The sequence below is a fragment of the Mchenga conophoros genome, linkage group LG3 (genome assembly GCF_057382185.1).
Source record: "Mchenga conophoros isolate Kocher_MC1m ecotype Shallow Benthic linkage group LG3, M_conophoros_male_GT1.1, whole genome shotgun sequence".
NCBI lineage: Eukaryota > Metazoa > Chordata > Actinopteri > Cichliformes > Cichlidae > Mchenga > Mchenga conophoros.
Window position 1 is genome coordinate 4,021,691 of NC_140528.1, and position 24,450 is coordinate 4,046,140.

The following is a 24,450-nucleotide window of genomic DNA, read 5'->3' on the forward strand; positions in this document are numbered from 1 at the left end:
AGGAATGAACTGATGACCAGAAACAGCTGCAAAGTCCAAGAAAATACCAGCTGGAGTTCAGCTGCATTTGAAGAAGTCAAAGAAAAGTAAGGATGGCAAAGGGCGACGTTTTCTTCCAAAGAGCTGCAAACATGGTCGACGCCTCATTAGAAGAATCATCTGGACATTTGTGAGGAACTCTAACCAAGAAAGCAACGTCACACAGATCCAACAGACAGTTTCCATGACTGCAAGTGTTGAGTGGAAAAATGCTACATTGCATTATTGCATCCTCTCACCACAGGAGGCACTGTTGGCACCACTGATTGCTGATCAGCTGTTCTCTGATGATCTGATTGATACTGTGAATAACGGGACTCACTGAACTCTGTGACACAGTGAAGATTACAGAGTTTAACTTCAACATCTGACTGACGTCACACAGACAGAAGGATGAACCAGTGAGGCACAGAACACAGTTACTGGAGATACTGGATCAGCTCCATGTGAACCTCTGATGGAGAAGCTGCTGAGCCAGAGAAACATCAGGACATGACAGCAGCTGCACTTATCTAACAACATGTAGCAGAGCTGATCTATGTTAGAGGATCTATCACAGCAGCTGAAGCCAAAGTCCAACACTGGATACCAGCTGAGCCTGTGCTGAGTGTAGTGTTACAGGAAAAGGGCAGAAACACTGGTAGCTCCCAGTGATGCTGACTGGGGCACAGAGCTGAATGATGCAGCATCAGGACACTGTTTCAGTCTGACTGACAGAGAAACCTGTAGCTGTATCTACATGTGAGGCAGAGGCCACACAAGCAGCTTTCTATGTTTCACAGTGACTGAGATCTTCAGTGGGGGTGGACATGCTCCTGTACAGACCTCTGAGGAGAACCAAGGTGCAGTCAAAGAGTCCAGTCTGTCCTCACAGATGTGAACATGTGCTTTCATCAGGTCTGCTGTCAGCTAGCAGGCTCACATCAGAATCACTGTTCCTGAAAAACACAGTCTGTGTGACATCATCAGTCAGCTGATGGTCCCAGATCTGAATGGTTTCTGTCTCTACTGAGGAAGTCAGAGAATATCACTGAGGTGTGGATCAGGTCTGAGTGAGCTGTGGAGGGACAGCTTTAAACAGTCCACAGGTCTCACGTCCTGCTCAGTCTGCTAGCAGATACCTCGTATTGTTCCAGATGTGCTGACATCAGCAGCAGCACAGCTGTGTGATACCATGAATCTCAGTTATTGATCCAACACACAGTAAATACAAAGATCAGGATTTCTGAGAGTAATCATTATGAGTCTGAACACATGATCACTGAATGTTAGTCTCCACAATAATAAGCTAACACAAGCAAACACAGCTTTCAGCTCTTATTTTGAAACTGGCTTATTTAGAGAGCTGTGATGTGAGCGTGCCTGGCTCTGAGGCACTTGGGTCAGCCTCTGTTGTTTAGAAGTGTTACAGACTGTGAATGACACAGACCTGTCAGTTTCCATGTTTGTCTGTAACACAGCTCAGGGCTCCATGCTGAACGCATCCATCCAGTGTTATTGATCCAGGACTGATACCAGCATTGGGATCAATACTACAACACACAATCACATGTGTCCACGTGATGTGTTTGACCAGCTTTATTCATTAATGATCAATCAGCTTATTTACTGCATCTGAGTCCAGCTTCATTTAAATGATCCAACCATGAAAATGACATCAGTCCTACAGAAGCACTTCATGCTAACAGGAAGTCATTGATTAAGGTGGAATAACACAGAGACACAACCACTCACAGCTAACCTGACCCCACTAACTGCATGTGTTTGGACTGTGGGAGGAAGCCGGAGTACCGGAGAGGACGCACACAAACACGGGAGAACATGAAGCACTGAAACAAAGATGGTGGATTTGACCTCAGGACCAGGCGGGGTTACGGGGGCCATGACCCTCCAATAATAGATCCAGCTACACTGAAACTGTCAATTTCATTTACTTTTACTGTTTTAAAGCTATCAGGCTGCTTTGTGGCTCACTCAATACTAAACTAAGATACTTTCAGTGTGAATCATTTGCAGGAACACAGGCAGGATTTAAAGTGCAGAACTTTACAGTCTCTGTCTCAAAGTTGGTCTGAACATGCTAACAGCTCTTTGTTTTTTTCAGTTTTCACTGGTTTGATGTAATGAAAGAAATTTTAAAGAAGCAGACGATTGTTGTTATTTTAGTTCTATAGTTTCATAAATCGTGGTGTGGATCTAAGTCAACATTCAGAATAAATAAGATAATACAGCACTTTGATGGTTGCCTTTGTATTTTCCCAGCAGTGCTCAGGTTGGTCCTCGGCTACATTTACATACAGATGTTAATGTGTTCAGCAGCTGGACTCATCTGAGGAAGGAACATTGGAAAGGTGCTCAGTGCACAACTGCATCACTAATTTTATGTAAGACCCTGTGTTTTATTGTATTTATATATTTGTAACATTTGACTCAAACACTTTTGGGAAGGATGAAAATGTTTTCAGGAGGAAGTTTTTCCTTCTGTCCGACTGCAGTACACACAACACTGCGTCTCCCCCCATTATCACACTTCCTCAGGCTGGTGATGAGCGCCCCCTGGTGTCAGTGTTGATGACGTCATGCACAGTGAAACATAAACAGTGTCTGTTAATAAAAAATCATGTGTCCATTTTCATGTTTGCATCATGTTTCTGTAAAATCATCAGCTGTTTCTGAACCTTCTTCATTGTTTGACTCATTCCAACAGCTGTGAGCTGTGATGGAGTCAGAGCAGCTTCATCACTGATGTTCAGGTGAAGCTGAACTTAATAAACTGTAGAAATGATCAGGATTCAGGCTGGATGTGTAAAACACTTCTGTGTGAGGTCGCAGTGCTTCATATGTGTGTGTGGGCTGAAGCACACACGTGTGAGTCCTCAGAGGTTTCACACACATCACTGCACACACTTATAATCCTAGTTTAAGCTTGTGGATCATATCGGACACATCAGCAGCTCTTTGGAGACAAAGATTTGAGATTTAAGATGAGTCATAGTCTTTCTATCCATGGTAGCTTCCACTGCTGAGGCTCGGGAAACATGAAGAGGATAATTAAGAGCAAGCATCAGCTCTGTCTCATCTAACTACACAGTATTATGATCATGCACTTATGTCTCAAACTAAGACACAATGAGACAAAATGAGTTCTGTGAGTCTTTAGATTATCAGTAAATTCTGGTGACAGTTTGACGCTCAGTGGAGCCATTTTTGGTTTGTGATGAGTGTTTTGTGAGCTTCTGTTTTGTGAATCGCTCTTTGTAATTTAGAAGATCGTGCAGAAATGTGCGCGCCCTTATCTGAGAGGACACGGAGAGAGTGTCGCAGACTCGAGGTGAGGAGATAAACCTCGGAGCTGGATGGCCTGCACGTTACCCATGTGCATCTTTTCAGTGACATCAAGTGAACCCATAATAAGCATTTCTATGTCTTAGACATCATGTCCATTTCTAATGAGAGATTATTTTTAAATGAGGGAAACCTGGTCTAACAACACGCTTACAACAGAGCTAAAGGTTCACCACAGTGAGACGGTGGGACTCTGATAAGAACTGAAACACTGTGTATGAACAGCTGAGACAAAACTATATATAAACACTCATTTATTCCAGTTTAGTTTACAATGATTTCAAAGTAATGTGGAACGATTCATGTTCATGAGCTGTTACAAACACAACTATTGATTTGTCTATATATGGTCGGACTACAAGGCTTGTGTTGAGGCTCTTGGAATAATGTGTGAATTACAGCAAGAAATGATGGTTTTCCATTTTACCAAAGTGGAATAAAATCACCACAGCAAAGAAATAATGTTATTGTCTGCAGGAGGAGTTAAAGAGCTGCAGCAGATTAACAGTTTCTGACAGTCATGTGTTAGAAATAGGACGATTAGATGAGCTGAGGGATCCATCTACTGCTCAGTGAAGCCTCATCAGAAACAGTCTCAGTGGAAGGATGGCTCTATTGTTAAGGAAGGACACAGGCAGAAAGACTGGCGTCTGTCACACAGGAACTGGACTGAAAATCAGCTGCACATATTCATCAGTATGTGCAAACAAATTATAGGTGTGGAATTCAGGACAGTACCATCAGAAGTTGATCCACTGTGCAAATGTCTGATTGGCAGTGGCTTCATTTTTCACTATGAACAAACTGCTAATGCAGCATCATAGGACGTCAGCCATGGATTGGCCTCCCCAGACCTCAACATTACTGAAACATCTTAACAGAGGATGGAAACAAAGGGAACCAACATCCAAGAAAAGAGCTGCTGCTGAAAACTTCCTCACAGAAAACACAAACAAGCTTGACTAAGAGACTCCAGGCTGTGCTGAATTATAAAGGTGGACTGACCTCCAGGGTCCTTAGTATCATATAAGCTCAGTTTGTGTCTTATATACTTTCCATTTATATAACAAAATATATAGAAAGGAGGGTGGTTTAAGATGTGTGTAGAGTTTTATTCATTATCTTTAGACAAACAAAGAAAGCACCATCCATTCGTCTCCAGTCTGTATGAAAAACAGGGGAAAGGTCAAATTAAACCTTTGAAATTCCTTTCACAATAAATCCATAAATAAACAAAATAAAACATAGAAAAGTGTTTAAACCCACTTTTCCATAAAGCTGTCAATAGGAAATGTTCCAGTAAACATGTCTGTGTTTCTGCTGTTTTCCTTTCATGCGTCCACAGCTGACAGGTAACCCTATTGGAGTCGCCATAGTGACGGGTGGCGTCTCAGCTTCAGCGTGTTGATGGGCACAGCCATGGTTACCACAGCTGGAGTTGGTGTACGGCGAGCTGTGAGAGGACAGAGATGGAGAACGCACATTTAACTCTTTAACAGGAGATACGTTACGACTAACAGACGACTGCTGTCTACATGATGTCTTTGCAGCCCTTATGCTACATGTTACACAACTTTTCTTCATGCCAACAAGACTGAGGTGCCACATAGTCGACACATACAGCTGATTATGATGCATGTTTTACTATTGCTATGTTCACATCATCTGCTTGGCTTTATTACTGAAAGCCTGGAGATCCTCTGACGTGTGCATGGCTGATGTGAAGTATGATTAGTCCTACATGACATCAACAGCAGAGGCAATGAAAGCTTTGTTGTTAACAGGTTGTAGGTAAAGTCAAATGTCTACTTCTACACTTGTGTTGGGTAAAGTTCTTCTCACTGCAGCAGATTTATATCTGTGCTTTCACAGGGCATGATGTGGAGCTCAGTGCTGAGGTGCAGGTCTCCTTGGAGACGGCATCCTGGCTGAAATATTATCATGCTTCCAAAACATTTCAGCTTTTATTTTGAAAGAAACAAGACTTGAAAACGAATCCCCTTCTTCCTCTTTGTCTTTGTTCTTCAGAGGAGTGTCACCTGGACAAACTCAGGGCTGTTCTAGAGCCTTTCTTATTATTTGACTCCATAGAAATAAAACTGAATGGAATCAAACAAAAACTCCCAAACAGCTAAAACACTTTGCTTTATTCTCTTTTTTAACAAATACGTTGAAGTCCATCCACAACAACACAGCTGAGATCTCCTTTGTAATCAAGTGTTTCCATCCTTTGTACAGATCTGCATACAAAACAATCATTTACGTCCCACAGAAGTCTAGTTACACGTAACTATACAAGAACTGGTAAATGACAGAAACATGAGACACATGATCACAGGTGATAACAAAAAGAGAAAGAATTCATGTGTTAGTGATGTTTTTCAGCCCTGATGGCTCATGTTGGAGAAACAAGCTGAGGTACGTGGAAAGTTCACACACACAAGTGGGCGTGAGCGCACACACAGAGAGAAACACAACTGAAGCATCTGTTTGCTGTTTCTGCTTTCATCATCTCTGCTGCTGTGTCAGGCTGGGGTCTCTCAGTGACGTGGTTGAGGTGAAGTATGACGAGTATCCCTGATTCAGTCCATCGAGACAAAGGGCAAAGAAAGCTGTTGTTAACAAACTCTATGGTGATGTGGCATTTAGCTCTGACTCTACGCTCTGCTGAATCCTTTGAACCTGCTGATCAGTAAAGCTCTACGTGCTGCAGCAGATTGACCTCATCTGTGTTCACAGGTGTGGACCTCAGCGCTGAGGTGCAGGAGACTTTCATTCAGTTCTCCCTGCAAACAGCATCCAGCCTGGAAATACTGTCATCTTTCCCACAAATGGTGCTCTTATCTCAGAGAAGAAGTCTGATGTAAATAACTGCAATCAACAGTGATGTTCTGCACGGATCACTTTTCCATTTTGCTCTCTAGATGAGTCCCAGCTGCCTGACCTTGTGTCCAGGTGATCGTCTCACTGAGGAGCTTTTGTTCTGAAAATCTCACGTCCATCACCTGTTTCCTTTTTACTATCTCTGCTCTTTCTTTATTCACAATGCTCATAATATCACACAATTATATTCATCACCTGCATGTTTTTATCCACCTGCTGTTAGAACCAAACAAATAAAAAGGATGAAAAGCCTGAAATCCTTTGATTTATTACATTTGAAACAAATATGAGAGCATCCCTAACAGCACAGCTGAGACCTTTGTTTTAATCAAGCCTTTGTATCGACACACTTGTAAAGATTCATATACAAAACATAATAGAATAAATCAATATAAAATACACATAATCACAAAAATGCAGCCATGTTGTGAGTTTGCATCTAAAACATGCATGTTTCCCTTTGTACAGGCAGATTTACAGCAGACAAAGCAACACGCTGATCGACTTTGACCGCTGCAAAAACAAAATACCCACCAAGTCTGAAGTCAATCAGAGGAACTGTTGACAGACTGACAGACAAACAGATGCTTGATTCATTAGTGCGATTAAATGTTCTTCTTTAGCAGCATCACTTCATGTGTTTGTGTTCCAGGAATAAAGGTCTGTTTAAACTGGACGTCTCCTCAGCATCACTCGTGCTGTCATGGTTTCAAAGCTGTGCAGAAAGAATCTGAGGGATGATACAGAGGTGACCAAAGTTACAAACATCCAGCTGTGCTGCAAATGTTTGCAGAGCTCCAAACTCTTTGGCTTTCTGCAGAGCAAGTATGGAAGAAGCACCTGAGCTAACTTCAGTTTAGACGATATGAGGAAAAATGCTGCTTCCCAAAGTTTCCTACAAGTATCCAGTTTATATTTAGAGAAGCGAAGGCTCTTTATCCTGACAACTACTCCCTGGTGGATCCCTGTCCTGTGACAGCAGCAAAGACTGTGTATCAGTATCATCAAAGCCACTTCAATAACCAGTGTTTAAAGCTCTCTAGCAGATGGACTTCAGTGGCAGCAGCCTCTGTCTGCTGTGTACAGAAGGTTCTCTGATGAAGCACACAGCAGATGCTGCACTACAACAGCAGCAGCAGCTCAGCTTCAGTTTGCTTCGACGCCCTTTTTGACCTGTGAAACAGCAGAAAATGAAACATTTCAACACCCGTTTGTTAGCGTGAGCTATTCTGCTGTTTTTCATCATTTCACAGGTGAAATAAAATCACATTTACTTCCTGTAGGAGTGATCGTGTCCAGCCTGACTGAGACCATGTGCTCCATCCTGCACAGGTAATAAACCTCTGACATGAAGGGCTGTCAAGTAGTTTTAGACAAATGGGGGTAAAAGATGTTAAAACCTTAAAGAGAAACTACATTTTCTAAGAACTGTCTGACGTTCACCTCTCACACAGTGGATACGATTCTGCCGCTGCAGGAATAATCTTTGTGGTTATGAAACTGTCCATGTGTTTGCAGAAAATGTCACATGTTCAAAGCCATCCCAGCACCTGGGGTTTGTATAAGTGCAGCTGCTGGTGGGGAGATAGTCTCACTCTTCTATATAAAGAGTCAGCAGGCAGCAGATCTTCATCTGTGATCTCCTCCATCATCACGTCTTCATTCTTCAGCAGCTATGGCTTCACTTCGTGCCCTTCTGCGAGTGGTGCTGTGCTCCTCATGGTTTCTGCTTCTGCCTCAGGCGGACTTTGATTTACAGAGTCATCCATAATATTTTTTATTTTTTATTTTACTGCCCATCTATTTTCATACAAATGTCTCCATCAAGGCTACCCCCCCCCCCCCCCCCCCCCCCCCCCCCCGTCCCCTTCTGGCTGCCTCTGCCTCAATTTTATCCCACAACTTAGACATTCACATTACTCACACTCTCATTACACATACATATAGGATCTTGGGGGTGGGCACGATACACGGAGTCCAAAGTACCATCAGGGTGTATACCCCACCCCTGGCATCGTTGCCCACCTCTCAATTTTAAATACACGTAGACATTGAGGGCTATCAGGAGGGACCATGCGCTTACCTGCTGCTCTCTGGCAGGTAGCTCCAAGCCCTCCTGGGTTTTAAATGCACCTTAGAACACACATGCATCAACATTACAATGAGCGGGTGGAGGGAGGTTCGGAGTCTTCTCTCACCCCCGTTCTCTGCGACCTGCTGGAGCAGGGGGGCTAGGACTAGGAGGAGGAGTTGGCCGTCCGACTGCGGTCTGGAGTGTGGAGCCTTCCTGCTGCTGCGGAGTCGGGGCGGTCTCCCTCCCCCCACCGCAGGGAAAAGGGAAACACCACCTGGGTCTGGGTGCAGTTCCCCCCCTCCAGGGGCAAGAGTACCTAGACCCGGTTTGTAGAGTACGCTTGGGGAGTGTGATCGTGTGTACAGCGTCTCTTTATGTCTGTCTCCACGTTGGTTGAGTGTTCTCCACGTTGGTTGAGTGTGGAGTGAGTGCATATGAGAGCATGAGGGTGGGAATGGATGTTTGTATCTGTGTGTGCCTGTATGTCTGTGTCTATATGTCAGGTTGGGTGTCAGGCGCCACCTCTCTGGGGACATCTTAGGCCCTCCAAGGTTTGGAGGCCTATCTCCACCTACCACCACTTCCCCTGCCAGTGGCGGACCCCCTCAGACATCGGTGCGTTGGTGGTTCTTTGTGTCCGGGGATGGGCGTCCAGGTACACACCGGCTCACTCCTTGGCGGCCGCTTATCGGGGCCTGGAGCCTGGGGCTCGCTCGGGCCACTTCGGAGGTGGGGTGCCCCCGGCCTCTCGGCCTGGGGCTCGGTCACTCAGGCGCAGCTGGCTGCCGGCGGAGCTCACGGGCGCGTCACTGCAACTCCCCCTGGCTTCTGCTCCGTGGCTGCTGAGTGAGCCCTCATCTGGGACTCTCCTCAGCTCTTTCCGGGACAGTGGCGCGGCTGCCCCTCTGTTGGTCTTCCTTGGTCTCTTGTGTTCTGGGGGCCTCTGGATGTCTGGAGTTTTGATCTCCTCCACACCTGCTTCACGCCCTGGAGGACGGGGCTGTGGCCCCCCCACACCCTCTAGCAGATCATTACATGAAGGAACCTTTTAAAAAAACAAAAAACAAGCGCGTCCATGCTCACAGGTGTACACACGGGTGATCACACCCACAAACTACACCCTTTTTGGCTCCTACCTCAAAGCACACTGTTCTGTTGATCTTATGTGCTGCACAATAATGTTTAACATTTAGTATTTACTGTCATATTCCCATATATCATTGTGATGTTGTTTATTCTATTACTCTTGTTCTCTTCTGCTTGCTTTCTTTTTTCTTTCTCAGCAGGTGATCCAGGTGATTGATATATGCATTTTTTTTTCTCTGCTCATTCTGTTGGTTTTTGTCTTTTGCCCTTCTCCCCCGTCCCTCTTCTCAGCTGTTTCTCTTTCCCTCTTTCTTTCTCCCCTTCTTTCCCCCAGTCAAGTCTGTCCCGTATTCAGTAAGTGAAAATAAAATAAACAATAAAAGGTGAATCAAATGGACCATTATGGCAAGGCTGGGATGGTCAGTTTGGTAAAGTAAATCCGTTGGGCATCTTTCTTTGCCTTTAGACAACAATTCTGATGCAAAAGAGCCAAACGGGACAGGCAAAAAAAAAAAAAAAAAAATGTCTCCATCTTATGGAAAAGGGGTGGAGCTTATCCAACGAGGACAGGCAGGGCCCCCCCAGACAGTTTAGCAGTCTATACAGGAGGCTGACCTTTGCAACATGTACTTCTATAATGACTTCACCATTTAGGTTATTTGGTTATGTTTCACCCTGGATTTTGTGTGATAATATTTATTTTGTCCACTGATTTAAAAACAACAAACTATATGAATATAAAACAGAGTGAACAACAAAACATCAGCTTTGGAAACTTTGATGTAAAATTCTGCAATTGTTTTCTCAGATATAGCATAAATCAAACTAACATACATCAGTGTGTTATTAATGTGCACACACACACACACACACACACACACACACACACACACACACACACACACGTGTTACAATAAACAGCTCTTATGCTTCTGTATGATTCTCAGTGCTTTCCATTTGCGTGTCCACAGGTTGCTGTAAGTGGTGCTTGACTGCAGTTTGCTCTCATTTCAAGTGGTTTGCTGTCACAAAGCCAACAGGAAGTCCGGCCATGGTTGAGCCAACTGAAGATGGGTTGAAGGTGGCGTCCTCGTTTCCTCTGTGAGTGCGAGAGGACAGACAAAGCAAACACCGTTTGGACAGCATTAAAATATTTACACTGATGATTAATGTTGTGTCTTTGCACCTGTAGCGATACATGTTGGAAAATGGAGACTTTAGCCACCAAGACTGACGTGCCTGGAAACTTCCCTGTGAGTACGCCCACAAAGACAGGAAACAGTTTAGCCACCGCGGTTAATCCTCCATCATCATCATCCAGTATTTTTCACATCTTTTCTTCTGCTGTTTCCCTTGTTGTCAGTCACGGGGTTTGTGACTGAAATGCGTGTGGTCGACGGGAAGCCTGACGAGTACGGCCTGAATCATTCCATCAACACCGGACGGAGTGAAACCTTTGTTGAAAACAGATTATATGGTAACGTTGCATTTAGCTTCAGTAAACTGTGAAGTTACAGCAGCAGATTTACATCACGTGGCTTCACAGGAAGTAGTCTGGACCTCAGCGCTGAGGTTCAAGCAGCTCTGCTTGCAGACGGCATCCTTCCTGAAAATGTTCTTCATCTTCCTCAAACCAGAACTTTTACATTGGTGCTGAAGTTCTATATAAAAACAGCCTGAAATACAAAGTGATGTTGTGCACTGATTACCTCACACTCTCCATGTTTCCTTCTACAGAGGAGTGTCCGCCTGAGTGTTTTGTCTGATCTGTTGTTGATCGTCTCATTGACACTGCATGCAGATCTGACACCAGGGCTGGACTGGGACAAAAAATGGTCCCGGGCATTTTGACTGGAGACCGGCCCCCCAGGTATTAAAGGAAAAACCATGAAGCCTTTGAATGAAAACAAACGCTGTTGTCACAGTGATGGACGCTGTCTTGTTGGTATACATGCATCAGTCTAATAAACTTAAACCTGCACCATCCTCCCTGTCCTGGTATTCTAAACAGGAAGTAGACTGTTGGTCGAGTTAACCTCCTGAACATCTACAACACACAGTGGAAACCTGACATTAAGACAGAGACTAGAGGTGAGACATGATCATTGCTGATTACTGATGACAGATTTAGATATGTTTTCATAAACCTTTCATTTGCCACATCAATAAACAGCACGGCAGGGCAAAATATGTTTTCTAACATGGCAACCTTTAAAAAGTGAAAGGAGACAGAAAGACAGGTGAGAAAGAATCAAACGGACTTTTTGATGCATTTTACACACAGTACTGGTGCAGAATCTAGAAAATGTGGGAAACACTGGCATCATATGCAGTACTTACTTCTGAAGAAATTATGATGGGACCCTAAAAAATGACTATGTACAATAATGGATTTCTATACATTTTACATCAGATGGAAACGTTTGTTGTAAGATTCAGATAATTATTTATTAAAAGTGAGACATTTTAAATGAGAATAAGAAAGAAAAGTATTTCTTTGTGCCCCCCTCTCCCTGTTAATGCCCTACCTGCCCCCCTGGCAACACTTTGCTAGACCCGCCCCTGCACAGTTACCAGCTGTCAGCTACACAAAAAGGATCCTGGTGTTATTTGTCTCTCAGAAACAGTTCATAACTTCAACTCATTTTTGTTTTGTCATGTTTTGTTCTTTACATTGTCTTTCTTCTATATAATTGTTAAACATTTAATAAATATGTCTACAAAAAGATTTTAAAAATCAGACATTTCACACAGACACCCAAATGATTTCTGACTGATGAAGGGGGCTGAAGGTGCCCTGCTCTTGCCCAGCTTCTGCTGCTCTCTCCCTGCTCACTGTCAGCAGCTGGCAGCCTCGGTCCTGCCTGAGACTCTTCATCTATCAGTGCCAAAGAATATGGGAAACAGCAACGCACAACATGCACATTACAAAACAAGCACATGAATCAGCATTACATTCATTAGTGAAGTGCTGACGTTCGTTCCTAAACTTTGGGCCTTAATTAACATCACTGTGAACTAATGTTTGCTTTGCTTCTTAACCAGTGAAGCAGCGAGGGGCTTTCTGAGGTTCCTGCTCGTAAATGCCCAAAATGAGTCGAGTATTTCTCTGCAACTACAAACTCTGCTTTCATCAGAGGTGTAAATATTACAGCACTGTGTCAGAGTCACTGAGGCTGGAACACAGAAAAAGGAAGTAGATGTATTTATTTTTAGACTTTATTGCCTGGAACCACTTTAAAAATACGCTTTGGGTCACAATTAACTCCAGAAAACCAGGAATCCACATATGAACATTATCTGTGCAGAGATTTATGCTTCTGAAGGTAAACAGTGAAAACTTGCAGCACTAAATGCACAGATAGCCAGGCCTTTCACATTTTGGGACCATCTGCCAGTTTTCATTTCTTAGGTATTGAAGAGCAGAAATGATTGAATTTTATTTACATGCTTAAAAATGTTTGCTTTTGAATATTATTTGAAGAATTACCCACACACTCAGGCACTGTGGGCCTGTTTCCCTTTGCACAACCGAGTGTTGGAAACGGGCCTTTTCTCTTTAAACTCTGAGGGGCTGTAACTTTGGCTTCTATTGGCAGATTTGCATGATTGACCCTCTTTTTAAAATAGTTTTAGCCAAGAGAATCAAGCTAACATCACTGTTTTTACGTCAGCTCACGTCACACGAGCTGTTTCAAGAAAAGTCCTCCTGTCACACAGCAATGCCTACATCAATCACACCACTCTGCTTAAATAATAATAATAATGTTTAGTGAAGCAGGTGAAGCAAAGGGCTGCTTTTAATAGGCTGGGAGACCCAGGTGTGCTGCTTTAGCTGCTGAGCCTCTCATGCTAGCCTCCATCTATAAGCTGGGATCACAGGAGCACTGCAGTCCTGACTAGATCAAGGATTGTTATTCATGCAGGTGACAAAAGTTTACATTCACAGAGTCATAGGATTGAGCCTCGTTTTAAAAGCAGCTGTTTAATGCAGCTGCTTAGAGTTCACACACAGTAGAAGAATCAGACTTGAGTCACATTTCAAACACTGGAAAAATACTCAGCAAGTAACAATGAAAACAGCACAGACTCAGTATATCCTGTTCAGTCCTGTGTTTGATATGAATGTGCTGTTCAGAGAGGATCTCATGTCCTCTTTTACAAAGCCTTTGTTTCATGATGTTTGTGTATAAATGAATGTAGGTGTGTTTCTAAGTGTGAAGGAGCCCTGGGAGAAAAGACTGAAGCTTGTGCCAAAGAACAAACAGGAAAGAAAGATCAGCATTAATGAAGACGAGCACAGAAGGAGCCCAAGCACGTGTTGCTTTTTCAGATTTCTCTAAAAGTGTGTGTTCATTTGTTCCATCCTTCACAACAAACAACAGCTGACAGACACACATGCACTCTGTGTCACTTCACAGGGGCTGATGAAAGTGGACACAGTAAAGGGAGAGCTGGACCTGCTCTACACATCCTGCACTCTGTTAACAGACTTTATTCTGCAGCATCAACAGATAAAAATATATGAAGATATAGAAACGTTTAACATTGTGACTGTTCACATTAGTGAAGCTGTTACTTTGCTGCCAGGTGGGAAAAGAAGCCTAAAGCTGAGTCTGATTAAACATCTGCTGCACCAGAGAGTTTCATGGCCCTGCTTTATCCTGTGCTTGCTGACCACCTCGTCCTGAAACCTCTTCATCATCCTCACAGTTGTGTGAAGAAAGAGGGAAGCAGGTGGAAACCATCTGTGCTGCTGTGTTCACTTGTGTGTGTGCGTCTATGGTCATATCTAATGTGTACCTACAGACAAACACAAACACCTGGCATTGCACAAGAGTCTCTATGGAGCAACCTGCAGATGTCAGAGATGTGATTAGAGGGTAAAGTGGACTAGTGAGAGCATCTATGTTGTTGTTGTCTGCTGGGGGACAGCATCAGCTGCAGAGATGCATCAGGATCAGCAAACTAATCTGCAAGGGTCACTGAAGGAGTTTGAGTCAGTGAGGGACTCAAACTCACACAGCTGGTCAAGAAGGCTCAGCAGCTGCTGTATTTCCTGAGGAGGCTGAAGAAATTTGGTATGTTGGCCAAGATCCTCAGCAGGTTCTACAGCTGCACTGTGGAGAGCAGCCTGACAGCTGCATCACTGCATGGTACGGCAGCACTACTGCAAACCGCAAACGCCTGCAGAGAGTGATAACAACTGTGGAGAAGATCATCAGGACCCCGCTGCCCTCTCTGCAGAGCAGCTACCATCACAGAGTCCAGAGGAGAGACACACCTCTGCCCTCGAGACGAAGGTTCAGAAGTGTGAAATGTAGAACATCCAGACTCAACAACTCCATCTTCCCCACTGCTATCAGACTCCTGAACAGCTGACCGACCTCAAACTGCAGTTTGCACATCAGGTCACTTTGCACACTAAGTTCATTTTGCACATTAAACTCCATGTACATCCATGTACATCGACATCTGCAGACCACACGTGTCTTCAGTTACTTATTTGTACTTATTTGCAGTTATTTATCTTTTTATTTTATTTTTTTAAGTTATTTCTTATCCTTATTTTATCTTTTTATTTATTCTTATCTTGTTCTTTTAACCATTATCTAACTTGGCATTGTGCACGGTGTGTTTAGATTCAGTTTAAATTCAGGGACACGGAGCCCCTGTTGATCCTCTACCTAATCACACGAGCCACGGTGTGAGAACGGGTGTGGGTCTCAATCAGCCAAGGTTTTGGGTGAACCCATTGTGAGATCTAGCCCCACCCTATCATGTGATTTCCTGTGATCAAATGTCCCAGGATGTGAGTGGGCGTTAAGACGTCCATGTCCCTCTTCAAGCAACTTAAAGAAGTCCAGACGCTTTTCTTTCCAAGCTCCTTCGACAACATCATTCATAGAACAACTTCCAGCTTCTTTTGCTCGGCTACAGTTTGGATGGATTTGCAGATGCAACAAGACTAAAATGGTTAGGGTCAGGAGGTCAAAGGTCAGAGCTCCTGTGGGTCTGAGGGCGGCCTCACGCTGGAGAAGGATGAAGGAGTCTGACCTGAGCCAGTGTTTGACATGAACACATCAGCACTGCTGTCAGTGAGCCTAACGACAGCCGTTAGCATCATTTCAGTGTTTCAGTCATAAAAACACTTCCTGTCTCTGTGGTGGTTACAGTGACATCATGCAGTTTGTGCTTTGACCTCCAGAGGGCGACAAATCAGCACAGACAGAGAGCTCCATTCAAACTTTGCTGCCATCAGGAATAATTCTTCAAATATAATCATCAGTGTTTGAGCAGTTATGATATCAGGGACAATCTAGACATGTGTGACAATACTGAACATGTCACATGACACACCTCAAACATCATGTGATCCACTCTCAGTCTGCACTTTCATTCATGACTTCAACAGGTTGAAACGAGCTTTGAAGAAACATTCAGTGAAATAAATCTTTCATGGATTCATGTGAGCAGCAGATGAACTTTGTACCAACAACATCTTCAATAACAGAGTCTGAATGAAGCTCAGGTGTTGATGCTGCTCACTGATTGGACGCTTGCTTTCAGCTCTGCTCTCAGTCTTTACTGCACAGGTGAAGGTAGAAAGTGTGACTGGATCTATAGACTGGAAACAGAGAAACATGCTGAACATTTGAAGCTTTGCAGCAGAAATGTTCATGTTACAAATACAGCAGAGCTGATCTGGGATCAGTGTGTTCACACCTGCAGCTACAACAAGGTTTCATGTCTCCACACGTCAGCATGTGAACTTTACTCTGACTCAGTCTGAGCAGTCAGACGGCATATTTTTAAAGTTAACACATCAGCACACACAGAGCTGAGCCCCTCCCACCTGTGCTGAGTTTCAGGTGGAGCCCCGCCTCCTTCCAGGAAGCAGCTCACCTGTGTGTCCGTGTTTAGTGTCCAGGTGTGGAGTGGAGCTTGTTGTTGGGGTGTGAAGAAACTGTAAGTTTGCTTTGTTTCCTCCTTTAACAGTTTGTCTTTAGGAACTTTACTGTTTGTTCAGCTCGTGTTTGATTTCTTCACACAACAAACTGTGTGTGTTTGTATTTCCGGTCTCTCCATTAAAGTCAGTGTGTAATGTTTCCTGGCTAACATCAGCTGTGTGCAGCTTAGTTCAGCACAAATCTGCCGCTCCATAGTTCACGGTAACGGACTCACAGCTGGACCAACGAGGCCGAGTGTGTCCGCCACTCTGAGCTACGTTCGTGTTTGTGTACTTGTAGTTTGTACTTTGAGTTCACTCAGAGCCCACAGAGGACGCAGCGTACGTGATGACGTCACAGCCCTTTACCTCCTTTACTGTCACTGTGATTAATATTTACACACGAGACACCTGCAGAGCTCTGACGCTGAGCTAGCACACAGCATGCTAACGCTAAGCTAACGCTAAGCTAACACTAAGCTAAAGCTAAGCTAACACTAAGAGTTCTTACAGACACGAGTTAAAAAGCTGCTTTTAGTGTGTGATCAGAGTCCAGGACTGAGAGCAGCAGCAGAGCTGATGGATGATGAATTACTGGATGGAAGAAGCTTCTCATTAGCAGTGAATCAGTGTGTGTGCAGTTCTCTGCAAACTCAGCAGCAAGAATTAGTGTGAAGCTTTAACTCTGCTGATCCTCTTTGAATCCTGGATCAGCTGAAATGTTTAAAATGTTGTTCACACGTGTTGGACTGACTGAAGCTTCCAGTCACAGTGAATCAGTGTGTGTCAGTGAATGCATCGTGTGTGCTTCAGGCTCCATCTAGTGGACTGATAGCAGAGCAGCTGATGGCAGCTTCCTCTGCCTCACACTGCTGTCTGACTGCATCCAGCTGACACTGAGATGAAGCAGGAAAGAAGCAGCTGATATTTGGACAGCACACATGATGAAAGGAGGATTTCAGCTGATGTGCACATGAATGATTTGTGTTTCCTCTGCAGGTAGAAAGTGTGTGTGAGCTGAATTGAGCAGCATGGATCAGTGTGAGGACAGAGAGGAGGGAGTCCCTCCCTCTAAAAGCACTCTGTGTGGGGAACATGAGAGCCAGACCAAAGCTCAGAGGTGAGATGACCATCTCTAACTGTCCATGACTCTTCTCCATGTCACAGCTCAGCACTCACATCACTGCTCCATCATTATTCACAGGAACCCGCCTGGACCTCCACCCAGCTCTGTGTCCTGTGAAAGTAACTCAGTCAAAGATGCCATTAAGAGATTTGAGCAAAGACAGTCAGCTGAGAAAAGGTAAGCTAACACCAATAATATCAGCTGATATGTGATGAGAATTTTACTGAAGATTTATAACTTTTTCAGGATCCATCAGAGACTCAAAGCTGGACCTCCACCCAGCTCTGTGTCCTTACAGAGTGACCGGTCTAAAGAGCGCTACATTGATTTTAAAGTCCAGCCTGTGTCTGCTGCAGAGAGGTGAGCTGTTAGCAACATGAACTCTTTGATTAAACTGCTCGATGTTGTTGGATATAAACTACAAACACGTCGTTCCCTCAGTCCCATTTAAACTGTCTTTTAAAACAAGCCTTTGGTTTCTAAACAACTGAAAACCCACTTCAGCAAACAGGAAGTGATCAGAGCGTCCGTCCACTTCCTGTCAGGCCCTGCAAATATTTCATATTGAAGAAAAGTCGTTGATATCTCACATTTTTACTCCACCACATTCAACCATTTTGACATTTTACAGCATGAAACTCTTGTCACATGACTCCTGTTATGTTATAGAGTCATGTGACCACCAGGGAGGGATTTGTATGGATGAAACACATTCAAATCAATCTGATTCATCAATGGAAACATTTTTGGTGTAAATGCAGCAACACTGAAAACGCTGAAGATAAAAACACAACAGATGAAATATGAACAAATCGAGGCTTTGAATACACGTGTGTGTGTTTGAGACACAGAGATAAATGGATTGTGTGTCTGTCCTATTGCTGCGTGAGGGTTTTATTGTAGATTTTGTGCGTGTACACTTTTGACCACGAAGGTGTTGAAAGGGCGTAAAACAGTTGGAGGCACCAGAGTGAACACTAGTGCTGTCAGTAGATTAAAACATGACTAATTAATGACACAATCTTCTGTCATTAATCCTGATTAATCACAATTACTTGATCAATAGCTGCAGTTACATTTTTCCAACTTTATATTTAAGCCTGTAACAGACGTTTACACCATATAATGAAGTCAATGCAGAATAAACACAAAGAATGTTAAACGCTTCAATTCAAAGAGACTTTGAATAGTTTTCAGTCTTTAACTCAGCTTCTCTGCTGTAAATACAACTTTGGAACAAACATATATACTAAAAGCTAAGTGTGCACTAATATATAATAATATATAATCTATATTACTGCTGTTAATGAAAATGTTTAATCAGACTCATCACAGGGTTACTGTGGATTCATTTGGATTAATCACCATTAAACATCATTTTTAATGTAAACGAATCAAATTTCATTTCATGAGCAAACAGACTCGAGAGAAAAGGGCAAATTTACACACTTAACATGTTTATTGAACATGTAAACATTGATTAAGCTCCTGAATGAGCCGACCCCCCCAGGGACAGTCCTGCATGCTAATGATGGGCTCTGCTCTGTACCTGCAGGATTCTGTCAGCCACAAACTCCTCAGCTGATCCTGAATCTGAGCCCATCTGTCAAACAATCATTTTCTTCACAGGTCTGTGGAGGTGGCACTGATCCTGCAGCAGTCTAACACTCTCTGTCACTCTTCTTCAAGTCTTTGACACGAGGAACCAAAACTATGTTATTAACAACACTAACAGGTCTGCAGTTTGTCCACTTGGCAGTTGTGTCATCAGTGCTTTGCATTGTTGTGATATTTTAAGCTGGAAGTGCTTCGGTGAAAAGAAAATTCCTTCTGTCACGATGTGCAGAATCCTTCATGTTGGTCGGCTGGTCCGTCCTGTTATTTTTTTAATGCTCAAACTTTCCATCGAGAGGTCAGTGTGTGTTTGTCATCTTCCATATTGAGCTGATTGGTTCAGCTTCCGTCACTAACAGATGTGCTGCACATCTGCACGTGTGCAAAGGTAACTCTACTTGGACAAACTGCCCGAAGTGCGTTGATAGAAACATTTCAGGGATTTTGAGTCGTTCTGCTCTCCAGATGTGTCGTGTTAAAGGTTTTTATCATGTTAATCATGATAACAGATGAACCCCTAACCCTAACCCTACATGTTAATTTTGACAGCACTGGTAAATCCTTTTTAATGTTCTTCTGTCAGATCATTGATTAGACTCGACTCCAAATACGAGACTCAGAAAACTCAAATGAAAACTCAAATGAAAGCCATGAGAAAAGGACTTCTTGTGTTAGAATGAAAACATATGGAAGTGGTCAGGTTTCAAACACTCGTTGAATCTACTGCACAGTTACATTCAGGGACCTTTGGCCTCCTGAGAGCATTAGTTGATGGTTCATCACAGTTTTACCTTCCAGTGAGTGAATTTATCAGTTTGATGAAGTCTCAAAGTTTCCTCTGAGCTTCTGCAGCATCATCACTTCCATCACTGATGAAAGAAAGTTCATAGAAAACAGAAAATATATCTTCACAATCTGAGAGTCTAAAACTTGACAGACTTGATTCAGATGAAGTTATTTGAGCAGAAACTCCTGGATCTTTATCCTGTGTTGATCTAATCCTTCATGGTTCCTCCACAGAGTGGAGCAGCAGAGCTCAGAGGTTCCCAGTGGTCAGTCTGCCCAGCAGCATCAAACACAGCTGGACTCCATATTTATGGTCTGTACATGTACAACAACTACTTTATTATTAATAATAATGCATTTATTTATAGGTCCCTTTCAGAACACCAAGGACTCTGTGGACTAAATGACCAAAAGAAAACAAACTTTGAAATCAGACGGTGCAAATGTGATCACAGGGAAACGTTTTAAACATCGAGGCTTTAAACAGAAACCAAAGTGAAACAGTTTGTAGTCGAGATCAGTGGGAATGAAGCTGAATAACTGTTTCTTCAATAACTTTGAGCTCTTAAAAAAGAAAAACCAGCTGAAAGTCTGGCTGCTCTTATGAAAAGTACAGAGAAATTATGGGTCGCTCAACACTTGTGCACAATATAAGAGTTTAAATAAATCTAAAGAATAACTCAAAGTCCTACAATCATACTGAGAAAATCATCTACAGCCAACTATCCAAGTGGATTTGTTTAAGACAGCTCCATCTGCTGGTGGCCCTCTGCAGGTGCATGAAAGGGGCGTGTTTATAGTGAAAGTAGTAGAGAAAGTAAACCCCACGGGAAGGAGGAGGACTCTCAGCGGCTTCCAGCTCATATTCAGACATTTGACTTCTCACTGAAAGCAGCAAGTTTGAGTGTCTGTACCTTAGTTAGAAGAGATAACATGTCAGTAGTAATTAGAGTTGATTGAGCAATGCTGTCCTTATAATGTAGTTTATGATTTTTATGGACAAGTCCAGTTTTTCTGTAGAGCCTCTCAAGTTGGTGACAGCAGCAGTGGAAGTTCACGTGTAAACCAGAGCAGCAAATCAGGTCCAAATGTGTTGTTCACAGTGAGTGGGATCATCATTGGCTGCTATGTTAACCTCCTGCAGCAGGATGTGTTTGGTCAGAGAATGGATAGATCACGAAGTCATTGTTGAGTTTAGGGAGACAGTAGACAGTTGGAGGAGGTTCAGCCAGTTGACACACAGTAGATAAAATAACTGAAGGCAGGAGCAGACAGCTGTATGACTTTCCACCTCTCACATAGCTTATTGTCCCTGGGCAGCGCCACAGGGCTGGTAGATGTAAACAAAGCTGGAGGAGAGGATTTATTCATCTGAGAAAAGTCACAGAGTTGTGTCTTGATGCTCAATCATCCAGGTACGTAAATCCCAAAAAGCTTGATTCTGTTCATCTGGATGTTTTCAGTGGGAGAAACGTTTCATCATCATCAGGTGACTTCTTCAGTCTCAGCTGACTGCAGGTTTCAATCTTATAAACAGGACATTTGTATGACTGAAACCAGCCCACTGAAGGAACAATGGGCTGGGAGGTCAGTTCATTGATCATTGGTACGCATATTGTCAGGACCATTGATCAATGGTTGTTGATCAATGGTCATGAGTCCAGTTCAGAGAGCTGGGGAATGGCTGCAATCACAGCATGTAAGATGGTGACAGTTGTACCCTTAGGCCCCTCCTCCATTCAGAGATGGTCTTTCCTTTTCACATAAATGGCCTCCTTGACTCCGCCCTCAAACCAGCGTTCACATTTACTCAGGACCTTCTTGATGTGAAGTTCTTCTGCTTCGCTGGCTGCTGTGTCTGTGGGGATGGTGTTTGTTCTGTGTTGTAGTGTCCTGATGACGCCCAGTTTGTGCTCCAGTGGATGATGAGAGTCAAACCTTAAATACTGATCTGTATGTGTAAACAGAGTGAACCTTTAAGACCAGTTGTCTGTACGATCAACTCAGTCACCTGAAACATCTCCAAGTTTCTGGCTTTGATCATCAACCTGTTGGTAGTTCAGCTCTGAACACCAGTGAAATGTTTCTCCCACTGAAATCGCTGCATTCATATGAACAGCATCAACGTTTTGGGATCATGGAGTTGTGGACAAAGTCTCAGTTAATCAGATAAAGTCAAACCTATAATTGGTAAAGAGTTCGTGGATGATATGCCCCTTGATCGTAAAGAAGTGGATGTTGTGTGGACTAAAGTTCAGAGTGGTGGGTCATTCATAAATATTCTGTTCCAGCTGCTGGAGGACAACATCATCACTTTTGTGAAGAACGAGCTGAAGAAGATCCAGAAGGCTCTGAATCCAAATAAGCCCCAGTGCTTGAAGTTTCAGAGGGAGGATGATGAGCAGAGGAGAAACAGCAGAGAGGCATTTGTGAAGATCACAGTGGACTTCCTGAGGAGAATGAAGCAGGAGGAGCTGGCTGACCGTCTGCAGAGACGTAAGAGGATTTATCTAAAGATTTAAGCTGCTGGATAAATGAGAGACTTGTGACACCAGTGTGTTCAGTCATTTCTCAGTGGGTCAGAAATTGTCATCAGCATTTTGTAAAATATGATTGTTAAAGTTGTATTTTTATTATTATTATTCAGAACTTCCAGCTGCTGTTTGTCATCGTAACCTTAAGTCTAAGCTGAAGAAGAAGTTCCAGTGTGTGTTTGAGGGCATCGCTAAAGCAGGAAACCCAACCCTCCTGAATCAGATCTACACAGAGCTCTACATCACAGAGGGAGGGACTGCAGAGGTCAATGATGAACATGAGGTCAGACAGATTGAAACAGCATCCAGGAAACCAGACAGACCAGAAACAACCATCAGACAAGAAGACATCTTTAAAGCCTCACCTGGAAGAGACGAACCAATCAGAACAGTGCTGACAAAGGGAGTGGCTGGCATTGGGAAAACAGTCTTAACACAGAAATACAGCCTGGACTGGGCTGAAGACAAAGCCAACCAGGACATCCAGTTCATATTTCCATTCACTTTCAGAGAGCTGAATGTGCTGAAAGAGGAAAAGTTCAGCTTGGTGGAACTTGTTCATCACTTCTTTACTGAAACCAAAGAAGCAGGAATCTGCAGCTTTGAAGACTTCCAGGTTGTGTTCATCTTTGATGGTCTGGATGAGTGTCGACTTCCTCTGGACTTCCACAAAACTACAATCCTAACTGACCCTAGAAAGTCCACCTCAGTGGATGTGCTGCTGATAAACCTCATCAGGGGGAAACTGCTTCCCTCTGCTCGCCTCTGGATAACCACACGACCTGCAGCAGCCAATCAGATCCCTCCTGACTGTGTTGGCATGGTGACAGAGGTCAGAGGGTTCACTGACCCACAGAAGGAGGAGTACTTCAGGAAGAGATTCAGAGATGAGGAGCAGGGCAGCAGGATCATCTCCCACATCAAGACATCACGAAGCCTCCACATCATGTGCCACATCCCAGTCTTCTGCTGGATCACTGCTACAGTTCTGGAGGATGTGCTGGAAACCAGAGAGGGAGGACAGCTGCCCAAGACCCTGACTGAGATGTACATCCACTTCCTGGTGGTTCAGGCCAAAGTGAAGAAGGTCAAGTATGATGGAGGAGCTGAGACAGATCCACACTGGAGTCCAGAGAGCAGGAAGATGATGGAGTCTCTGGGAAAACTGGCTTTTGATCAGCTGCAGAAAGGAAACCTGATCTTCTATGAATCAGACCTGACAGAGTGTGGCATCGATATCAGAGAAGCCTCAGTGTACTCAGGAGTGTTCACACAGATCTTTAAAGAGGAGAGAGGACTGTACCAGGACAAGGTGTTCTGCTTCATCCATCTGAGTGTTCAGGAGTTTCTGGCTGCTCTTCATGTCCATCTGACCTTCATCAACTCTGGACTCAATCTGCTGGAACAACAACAAACAACATCCAAGAAGTCTGAAACAGGAGATTCTGCAAAGAAACACTTCTACCAGAGTGCTGTGAACAAGGCCTTACAGAGTCCAAATGGACACCTGGACTTGTTCCTCCGCTTCCTCCTGGGTCTTTCCCTGCAGACCAATCAGACTCTCCTACGAGCCCTGATGACACAGACAGGAAGTAGCTCACTGACCAATCAGGAAAAAGTCCAGTACATCAAGGAGAAGCTCAGTGAGAATCTGTCTGCAGAGAAAAGCATCAATCTGATCCACTGTCTGAATGAACTGAATGATCGTTCTCTAGTGGAGGAGATCCAACAATACAGGACTTCAGGAAGTCTCTCCACAGGCAAACTGTCTCCTGCTCAGTGCTCAGCTCTGGTCTTCATCTTACTGTCATCAGAAGAAGATCTGGATGAGTTTGACTTCAAGAAATACTCTGCTTCAGAGGAGGCTCTTCTGAGAATGCTGCCAGTGGTCAAAGCCTCCAACAAAGCTCTGTGAGTAAACATGTTGTCATCGCTTCATTGTTAAAATCATGGGAAATAAATCAGAAATGCTGAGTTCAAAGAGCACTGTAACATTTTTTTAAAATAGTAAATT

General features: G+C 43.6%; 2 protein-coding genes and 1 long non-coding RNA gene across 5 annotated transcripts in view; all 3 read left to right on the top strand.

Annotated features, from left to right (window-relative positions):
* LOC146577026 (stonustoxin subunit beta-like) overlaps positions 1-563 on the top strand; it is a 5,971-nt gene extending 5,408 nt beyond the window's left edge. The window contains exon 2 of the mRNA XM_085269678.1: positions 1-563. This exon is cut by the window's left edge and continues 1,118 nt beyond it. The gene's annotated coding sequence lies outside the window, so the exon portion shown is untranslated.
* LOC146577017 (protein NLRC3-like) overlaps positions 1-24,450 on the top strand; it is a 543,118-nt gene that overhangs the window by 373,122 nt on the left and 145,546 nt on the right. The window contains exons 1-6 of one of the 3 annotated variants that reach the window (XM_085268136.1): positions 17,398-17,496; positions 17,581-17,679; positions 17,761-17,862; positions 20,137-20,215; positions 22,194-22,398; positions 22,550-24,347. In XM_085268136.1, the coding sequence (XP_085124262.1) occupies positions 17,408-17,496; positions 17,581-17,679; positions 17,761-17,862; positions 20,137-20,215; positions 22,194-22,398; positions 22,550-24,347 (2,372 nt within the window). In that variant the 5' untranslated portion in view covers positions 17,398-17,407. Of the gene's footprint in view, positions 1-17,397; positions 17,497-17,580; positions 17,680-17,760; positions 17,863-20,136; positions 20,216-22,193; positions 22,399-22,549; positions 24,348-24,450 lie in introns of those variants that run through there. The other 2 variants (XM_085268134.1, XM_085268137.1) reach the window with 2 other exon arrangements.
* Positions 10,439-11,255, top strand: LOC146577027 (uncharacterized). The gene is made up of 4 exons (XR_014891389.1): positions 10,439-10,528; positions 10,620-10,680; positions 10,791-10,904; positions 11,165-11,255. It is a non-coding gene; the product is annotated as an uncharacterized LOC146577027 (long non-coding RNA).